This window comes from Oncorhynchus clarkii, unplaced genomic scaffold (genome assembly GCF_045791955.1).
Source record: "Oncorhynchus clarkii lewisi isolate Uvic-CL-2024 unplaced genomic scaffold, UVic_Ocla_1.0 unplaced_contig_389_pilon_pilon, whole genome shotgun sequence".
NCBI lineage: Eukaryota > Metazoa > Chordata > Actinopteri > Salmoniformes > Salmonidae > Oncorhynchus > Oncorhynchus clarkii.
This window is the reverse complement of record NW_027258099.1, coordinates 55,605-65,448: the sequence shown is the minus strand read 5'-3', so window position 1 is coordinate 65,448 and position 9,844 is coordinate 55,605. Positions and strand designations below refer to the sequence as shown.

The 9,844-nt window shown below is 44.4% G+C and overlaps 1 protein-coding gene across 1 annotated transcript; it reads right to left on the bottom strand.

Annotated features, from left to right (window-relative positions):
- Positions 1 to 955: 955 nt before the first annotated feature.
- Positions 956 to 4,681, bottom strand: LOC139395373 (zinc finger protein 239-like). The gene is made up of 2 exons (XM_071142942.1): positions 4,333 to 4,681; positions 956 to 1,596 (listed from the first exon to the last, which is right to left on the bottom strand). Exons 1-2 carry the CDS (start codon positions 4,679 to 4,681, stop codon positions 956 to 958), a joined length of 990 nt encoding a protein of 329 aa, XP_070999043.1.
- Between the last annotated feature and the right edge of the window lie 5,163 nt (positions 4,682 to 9,844).

The following is a 9,844-nucleotide window of genomic DNA, read 5'->3' as shown; positions in this document are numbered from 1 at the left end:
GCCCAAACAAAACTCATCCCCAATACAAAGAACCGTGCAGTCAAAATAAATTGTGATCCATGGTAACGCACTGGCTAAACGCAAAACACAAATATTTTTGACTGCCCACCTTTGAGACAATCAGCATCCAAGTTGTCCTTACCACAGACATGTCTGATTTCAAGAGGAAACTCCTGCAATATCCGTAGTAACTTTCCACCTTCTCTCTCTTTTCAGGGTTCACTAGATAGGCATGTTGTTGGATCGGGGCCCAGTCCCCAATGTCATGCTCTAGTACATTTGAGTTGGCACATCTGAGAATTAACCCTAATATTCTAAAAGTAGGGCAACAATGTCAATATAATTGTACCAAAAATTGTCAGTTGGTTGCATGAATAAATATCACTACCAAATGTTACATGAAATGTAAATATGAAATATTTGATTGCATAGTCTTATTTTCAATGGCTTTTCAATTACATTTTGCTAGGTGTGATAGCCCCAATGTCAAAACACAGTTTTAACGTCTCCAAATCAATAACCAATATGCAGGAACAGTTTGGGATAAATTGAAAGCCTAAACATGTGCTATTTAAACAAACATCTGCCACAATAATCATATTACTTGTAATTTTTTTAAAACAATCACCTTATAAACTGCACAAGCACCAGAAACGCTGTTGTTTTGACAAGTAGAAGAAAAATCACGGATATCAATTAGGGAGGAAATCAGGTTGTATGTGCTGTTGAAACTAACACAACTAAAAACATGGAAATGGGAGATATATTTCACCTCACTGGTTAGAGGACAACCTACAGAAGACAGTCAGCTACATGTTGGAATGATGCATTTAAATGTAGGGTCGCTAAACAAAGGAACACAACACTTATTTGTCATCACTCATCGATATCATGTTGAAATCAATTGTGCCGACAGGAGGGAGATGAGGTTGCACGTCCTGTTAAAACTAACAGCTCAAAAATAACTCCTCCATGTATGTATTTTCTGATGTTTGATCAGAGATCTTTTATCAGAGTACCTCTTGTCACACTGAACACAGCTATAAGGTTTCTCTCCTGTGTGTGTTCTCTGGTGTGATGTCAGCTTGTCAGATCTACCAAAACTCTTCCCACATTGACCACAGCTATAAGGTTTCTCTCCTGTGTGTATTCTCTGGTGCAATGTCAGATGGCCAGATCTAGTAAATCTCTTCCCACATTGACCACAGCTATAAGGTTTCTCTCCTGTGTGTTTTCTCTGGTGTACTGTAAGATTGCTAGATTTAGTAAAACTCCTCCCACATTGAACACAGCTATAAGGTCTCTCTCCTGTGTGTATTCTCTGGTGCAATGTCAGATGGCCAGATGTAGTAAAACTCTTCCCACATTGAATACAGGTAAAAGATTTCTCTCCTGTGTGGATTCTCTGATGAATTTTAATGCCTGCTGAGGAGGTGAAACTCTTCCCACAGTCAGAGCAGCAGTGAGTTCTCTTCCCTGTGTGTCTCTGCAGGTGTTTATTGAGGTGTCCTGATCTGGAGAGACTCTTCTCTCCCTCTTCAGCATCATGAGGTTGTTGAGGCTCCCCAGAGGATCCACGATAGTCACGTCTCTCTCCTGTGTGAACAACAAAGTCAGACAGATGATTAAAGGCCCACAACAGCGATAATCCAGGGTAAAGATTGATGCCAACAGCATAGCCATGATGTTGTACAACAATTGATGTCTGTAATGAATGTTAAAATTGTCTTAAAATGAGCAAGAAGTCATATTTTGTCTTGTTTTCACATTAGTAGTAACATCTAAGATTTTAGACTAGAAATAAGTTATTCATGTTGTTGAAACTCTAAGCAGTGTGGTATAAGACTTTTGGTCTACAATACAGGCCCCTTTGTGTTTGTGTGGCACGAGGGCAATTTGATTGCATAAACTCCTCCATGCTAATGAGGAAACCACTAGTTATGAATGTCGTATATCTGGTGTGACAAGAGATTAAAAGAATCTGCCCACTCCATCAAGCAATGGGGACAGCAACACAGGGCATTCACGGGACCTCATGGAACCATGGACCACACCTGCAGAAACTGAACAACAGGGGGAAGCAGAGGAGATACCTATCATAGACTTCTCCCAGCTGACGCTTGACATGCCACCTACGCCGCCTCAAGTGGTAGAAACAACCAGCTGGTATCATTAAGTAGAATCAGCCAACAGTAACACGAAAGCAGCAGAATGGGAGTTAGTAGTGCATGACCTAGATTTAGAATAAGAAGCTTCCATTTAGACACAGGTCTAAGATGACATAATAAGCAATCTACCATCCCAGTGTAAGCACTCAGTGTAAGCAATCTACAGTCCCCGAGTAAGCACTCAGTGTAAGCAATCTACAGTCCCCGAGTAAGCACTCAGTGTAAGCAATCTACAGTCCCCGAGTAAGCGGCCGGTGCAAGCAGCAGGGCAGTGTCAGTGTGAAAGTGTGGTTTAGCCACAGCTCCAGAAACTTGCGAACTTACCCTGTAAAAAGGTATATAAAGAGAACAGAGATCATAAGAGAGGCATGATCCTCACTGACATATGAGACAGACTTCATATGGAGAATCCTCATAGGTAAATTTACTATTGCACTATACGCTTTTTGTTAGACGAGAACCATATTTGAAACACAGGGGTCTTGACACCTCTTGATCACAGACAAAGCGGCAGTAAAACAGTGAGACATCAAGTACAGATGTGATTAGCAATACAAGGAAACAGCCAAGTACCAGTTACAATATATTGAGTCCATACACAGAGTTGGAAGTGTATTAGGATATTGGAATTCGGAATCTAGCGTTAGTGCTGTGAGAATACCAATTACCAATTAAAGAATATTTGGGGCAGCAGGGTAGCCGAGTGGTTGGAGCGTTGGACTAGTAACCGAAAGGTTGCAAGTTCGAATCCCCGAGCTGACAAGGTACAAATCTGTCGTTCTGCCCCTGAACAGGCAGTTAACCCACTGTTCCTAGGCCGTCATTGAAAATAAGAATTTGTTCTTAACTGACTTGCCTAGTAAAATAAAGGTAAAATAAAAAACTGTCATTGTGTGTCAAAATATATACCAATACTAGTTTCCAAGTGACTACTAGCTGACGAGCATAATAACCAATAGAAGAAGTTATTAGGTATTGATATATATAGAGGTAAAAGAAACTTGAAGGTAAGGAAATACAGGAGGAATCCATAACACTCAGAATATTTAAATAGGAGTATATCTATCCAAGGCCTCATACTAGACCGGAAAATAAGGGAGTGACAACGTGAACGAAGGAACAAACCCAACTCACGCGAAGGGCCATTACGAAGAAATAGAAGGGTTGGTAGGGCCGCACGGCTAGGCCCTTGTTACACCGCAGTAACTAAAATCCTAAAGTCCTCTGCCCAGCCAGAAGACGGGGTAGAGGCATTTGCTGCAGGTATAAGGCAAAAGTCAGCAACTGTGACAGACAAAATGAGAGAATGTACTATATAGCCTAGAAACCTGGTTAAACTATCATTATGACATCATGGATTAATTCTAGAATATACTATATAGCCTAGAAAACTGGTTAAATTATCATTATGACATTATGACACCAGTCCTTGTATTGAATTCAGGGGGAGGGACTGAGCTGAACTCAAACCTGGGTCCAGCGACTGTCAAGTCAACACCTTATAACTGTTACGCCAAGATGTCTGAACTTCTTGACGAGGTCGCTAGGTGTTGGGTTATGGTTTCTACAATATCGTTCTCTATGAATTTGAGAGTGGTTACACTTCTCCTTCCCCCATCCCTCAGCTGTTAACCAAGTCTCTGGGCAGCCATTTTGTTGCTGTTTAAAAACCCCACACAACCCAGCAATCTGCAGTTCAAACAATAACAAATCTGTCATTCCACCACTATTTTGGTAATAAAATTATTATGGTTTGGATAAATGTAACTACAGACAGACCTATGGATGCAAGGACTGACCATCCATGATATCAACATTATAGTTTTAACCATGTTGAGGCAGCAGGGTAGCCTAGTGGTTAGAGCGTTGGACTAGTAACCGGTTGCAAGTTCATATCCCCGAGCTGACATTTTGAGGCGATACAGTGTTTATTTACATTGTTTCTAAACATTAAAGTAAAAAAAGCTTATTCTGGGTTCTGATGGGGTACAACAGTTGAACTAAGCTCATGAAGCATGTGTTATATTCTTCAAGAATCAATGGCTATAAATAAATTATTTAAAAGTCATAACATGAATGTAGCAATTGCAGATTTCTGCTTTAACACCAAACATCTGTTCAACAACTGCAGAGTTTGTGCCTCTGTTGTTAAGACAGTACTTACTAGTGTTAGTCAGGTTACGGTTTCTCAAAATCACATTTTGGCTAAATTCATCATTAGAACCATTGGAAGCCTTAAGATGCATTCGGAAAACCGGGCCCAGATATCCAGGTTCCTCTTCTTCCTCCTTTTTCGATGTAACAGTCATCTCTCTCTCCTCCTCTTTCACTCTATAAACTGCATCCTCCTCTCGTTTTACTGTAACATCCTCCTCCTTTTTCACTCTGAACGCGTCTTCCTCTTCTTTCACAGTAACGGCCTCTACTTCTTGTTTTACTGTGATATCTACTTCTTGTTTTACTGTGATATCCACCTCTTCTTTAGCAGAAGGAGAGTAGCTTAGTGACCGCATGGTCGCGGATGTTAGCTATGCTAATGCTAACTTAACCAGACTGCTAGCTGACTAATAACAACAACGCCGTAAATATTAAATTAAATCGGATAACTAACTAGACAAAAGAAGTGTGTTTAAAATACAGTGGCTAATAAACACGAAAGCGTCTGAAGAGCTTTACTGGTTCAGCTTTTTTGTCTAGCAAGCTACCGAGGTGGATAACTTACTGTTGCTGTTGAAAGAAGCGTTCCGTCCACTAGATTATACGTCACACCAACAGCATAACCTTAAAGTCTCAGACCGCCATCTGCTGACTGGAGTGGGTAACGCAGTTGAGTAAAATGTATATTTTATTATCAGACAAAAAGTTAAAGGGTAGGAATCAGGGACATCGCTAGAACTAAAATGTATATTAGCCCCCACTAAATAAATCAATATCAGTCCATATATTTTTTCTGTGATTTATTTTTTTCGTCAACCGTTCCATCGCATTTTAAAAGTCCTACCGGTTCGGCACTAGGACCGGGGGAGGCTGCTGCTACACTAGTGACTGTTAGACTTTCTTCAGCAAAGATGGCAGACAGAAATACTAGGAGAGAGGGGTACCCCTACACAGACAAGAAATGGATCAAAGATGGCCAGCACACCAGGCTGTCATTTTGTAAAACAGTGGATGTATAGAATCTAGCTAGCTGAAAAATGTACTGCAAATTGAATGTGCAATTTTGTAAGCTTAACTTGCTGATATTTGCCATGCAGATAGATGAAATTGCGTAGATTGCTATGTTCTTGTTATTCTTGTTCTTGCTTATTATGCAGTGGATGATTAAAATCCCTGTATGCCCATGGATGTGTAGCTAGCTATCTAGCCGATCTGTGTATGGACCCAAACGTTTGGTATACATATTAGTTCAGAACCTAGCTATGAACCTCAGCTATCATAGCCAGTTGCATCAACTTCAAAACAGCCTGAATGACATTAATGAAGCCTATGGATTGAGTAGAATATAATATCATGTTTTGCCAAGGATTCAAGTCAAATATACATGTAGTTATTACTATGCATGAGATCCCCACATTGTAGCCTGTACATTTAATATATTCACTGATCATGTACTCTACCTTGGCAAATTAATGTGCAGTTTAGGTATGAATGTCTTTGAGGTGATCAAATTCCTGTCTTTGAGTGAGTTTTAGGATTCTATTGAAATATATATATATTTTTTTTTAATAATACGATTGTATATTATTATTTAGAAATACGTGTTTTTTCTTGTTTTTAATTGTTGACAGCCAGTAGACACCATGTTTATATTGTAGAAGCATTGTAGTTGATTATGTGAAATGGACGTTTTCTGTTGGGGGTGAGCAACCATGTCCAACAAAAATATAGGATATATTTGTTGTCTAAAGGGGGAAGGTGTTACAGGCTTTGGTCTTTCCATTTATGTTTTGAGGTTGGACTTTAGCACGTATAGCTCGTTAGCACGGAGGGTGCACTGATTGGTACCACCTCATTAGTCAGTATGTGTTTCACCTGAGCTGGTCCAGGTTCTATTTAAGAGTGTCTGGCCCAGTGTTCCAGTTGTCTTGATAGATGTGGAGAGTCAACACCTTCAGTTGCTCCACCTTTTTGGGTTAAAGATGTTTTCACTTCAGGTTGTAGCTTCTTTCTGAAGAGAGCTTTTTTTCTTCTTCAAAAAAAAATAAAAATAATGAATACAAACAAGCAAACCTGGTCGGTTCCGGGGATTGGTATAGCAAATACCGTAAGATTTTCATGGACTGAAAAGGAGATGGAACCTTGGGGCAGGGAAACTTTTGGAAGGACCATATTGATGGGATGCCTCAGGATAGAGGTGAAGGAAGTGCTCTGCCTTCAAGGGAACCCGAATGAGAAGGCTTTCGATGTGACGTTTCACAAAGAAGAAAAACATGATGAAGTAATGAAGATGGCAAAGGAAGCGGAGAAAACGGGACCCCTGTGCCATTATGCGGTGACCAGCCTTGCGAAGAACAACTTCAGGGTGGTCACCGTAACCATGTACAATCCGCATGTGAAAGATGAAGAGGTGAGGGCCTTTCTGGGGAGGTACATGGACAATGTCTCCTCAGCGAGGTACCTCAGGGACTCCCTGGGTTTCTGGAACGGGAGAAGAGGGTTCCAGGCGTTACTCAGGGAGTCCCCGAAGAGTGTGGATGGCTACCTCCATCCTCCGGCGATGTTCTCCCTGGGGGCTGACAGGGGAACACTCTACTATGCACGTCAGCCCCCGTTCTGCAGGCGTTGTATGGCCTACGGCCATATCCTGGCCTCGTGCAGCGCCAAGAAATGTCGTTTTTGTGGGTCGGAAGAGCACGAGGCCAAGGAGTGTGACGAGCCCAAAGCTTGCCACGGGTGTGGCTCAAGAGCACACCTGTGGCGTGATTGCCCGGCTCGTCACAGGTCATACGCGTCTGCAGCTGGGGGGGGAGCGGGGGATGGGGGGAGGAAAGAGAGGACGCATGCGGATTGTACGGATGGCACAGGGGAGAGGACGGAGAAGGACGAAGAAGGGAAGAAGGAAGAGGCGAAAAGAAAGAGGAGAGAAGATGGAAAGAAGGAAAAAGAAGGAGAGATTAAAAAGAAGGTGGAAGAACGTGGAGGAGCAGAGAAGAGGGAGAAGGGGACAGTGGGACGAGAAGGAGTGGAAGGAGTGGAAGAGGGAAGGGGGACAGTGACGGAGAAGGAGGGAGGAGTGGAGGTGGGAGGGGAGGGGGTGGGAGGGGGGGGAGATGGGGGGAAGGAGTGGGGGGACAGCCTGCCAGGCTTCCTCGAGGTCGAAATGAGGGATTTGGTGGAGGGGTTAGTGGGGATGGGACGTTGTGTCTCCCCGCTACCTCCTTCACCAAAGAAGAAAGGGATAAAGAGGGGGAGCTTGGCAGGAAGTGAGAGGGAGGGGGGTGTGGAGGGGGAGGGGGGGGTTAAGAGAGTGGCGGGGGGGGAGGGGAGGGTAATTTGTCCTCCCGGTTTGCCTCAGCCCCTTGCATTTTAGTGGATGACTCCAGTGAGGGGTCGGTGGGTTGTTTGCTAGAGGGATCCCAACTCCTGTTTGGGGAGATGGGGTCCCCTATATGCAGCCCCGAGGCAAACAGGGAGGGGGGGATGGTGGGTGGGGAGGGAGGACCCAACACACTGCCTGGATCATGGGTTGGGATTGAGGACGGGGGGGCGTCAGGAGAGGAGAGGACGTCCCCGCCGGTGGAGATGGACCAGGGGAGCATCGGGTGAGTCTCCTGGTTTTTCTTTGGGTTTTGGGGTTTTTATTTGTTGTAAATAATTAAATGAATAGTTCTGTTTCTTTTTTTAGTCTAAATGTTAGGGGGTTAAGGGATAATGTTAAAAGGAGGGCGGTTTTTTGTTATTTAGAGGGTGTGGGGTTTGATTTCTGTTTTTTACAGGAGGCTCACCTGAGGGATGGTGGGGATGTGTGTAGATTTAAGAGGGAGTGGGATAAGGGGGAATCTTTTTGGGGCATAGGAGGGGTGCACTCAACAGGAGTAGGGATTTTGTGTGGGCATAGAGAGGTTAAAATAGAGAACACTTTTGTAATAATGCAGGGTAGAGTTTTGGGGATAGATGTTAAGTTTAGAGAAGCTAGATATAGGTTAATTGGGGTGTATGGGCCACAGGTGGCGGCAGACAGGAGGGAGATGGTGGACTGTCTGGCGCCCCTGTGTGTTACAAACAGGCACTTGGTGATAGGAGGAGACTTTAATATAGATTTAGGGTTAGGCGGTGATAGCAGTGCAGGTGCCATCTCTGGGCTAATGGCTTGCCATGGTCTGGTTGATGGTGGCCTGCACACTACTCCGGCAATGGTCGGTCCTACATGGCGCAACTCCAGGGGGGTTGCGCGGAGGCTCGACTACATTTTTGTATCCAGGTCTTTGGGTCAGTTGTCTGGGCGGCTGTTGCCTGTTTTCTTCACGGATCACGACGGGGTGTTCCTGCAGGTGGGGTCGCCAGTCTGCCTCTTCGGTAGGGGGTACTGGAAGTTAGATCGGGATATACTGGAGGAGCAGGCTTTCGTTGACGCATTTTTTTGTTTCTTTCGGAGGCTTGACGGCCTCTGGTCCATGTGCGAGGGGGTGTTAGAGTGGTGGGATTTAGTCAAGGGGAGGATAAGGGCTTTTATAATAGGATATTGTAGAAGGAAAAAAAGGGAGGAAAGGAGGGAGGTGGATCGTATCCAAAGGTTAATTGAACTCGAGTACGAGGCAGGCAACCTCGGCGGGTCGATTGACTGGGAGAGATTCGCAGCCCTAAAGGCGCAGCTCAGGGAGCTGCAGGAGCAGAAGGCTCGAGCTTTCCTGGAGCGTGCGCATAGTGGCTTTCTAGAACATAATGAGACTTGTTCCGCTATGTTCTTTAAGTCGGTTAGGGCCAGACAGAGTAGGAAGGTAATGAAGGGAGTTAGGGAAGAAAATGGTAGTATAGTAAGTAAACCAGAGGAAATGGTCAGGGTGACAACTGATCATTTCCAAGGTTTATTTAAGGAAAGGGAAATAGATGTAGAGCAGGGAAACGTGTTTTTAGAACACTTGTCCCGGCGGTTGCCAGAGGACATTAGAGACGTGATGGAGGCCCAGATCTCACTAGAAGAGGTTGAGAGCGCTCTTAGGAGGATGGGAAAAGGGAAGGTGCCTGGGATGGATGGGCTGCCGGCTGAGTTTTACCTCAAGTTTTGGGGTATACTTGGACCAGTGGTTCTCGAAGTCTTGAAGGCCATCCTTGAGACGGGGGTCCCGGGGGGATCAATGGCTGTTGGTGTGCTGTCACTTCTTTATAAGAAGGGGGAAGCAACTGACCTTGGCAACTGGCGGCCATTGACCATGCTGTGCGTAGATTACAAGATTCTTGCAAAGGTTTTAGCAGACCGGTTGCGCACAGCCCTTCCCTACGTCGTCCACGAGGATCAGACGTGCGGGGTAGAGGGCCGCTCTATAAGATGGAACCTACAGTTGATCAGGGATTCCATCGCTTGGGTTGAAGATAGAGGGCTGCCTTTAATGGTAGAAGCGCTAGATCAGGCGAAAGCTTTTGATCGCGTGAATAGATCTTTTCTATTCAGGGTGTTAGGTAGATTAGGATTTGGGGAGAAGTTTATAGGATGGATCCGTACTTTATATGTCGGAGCG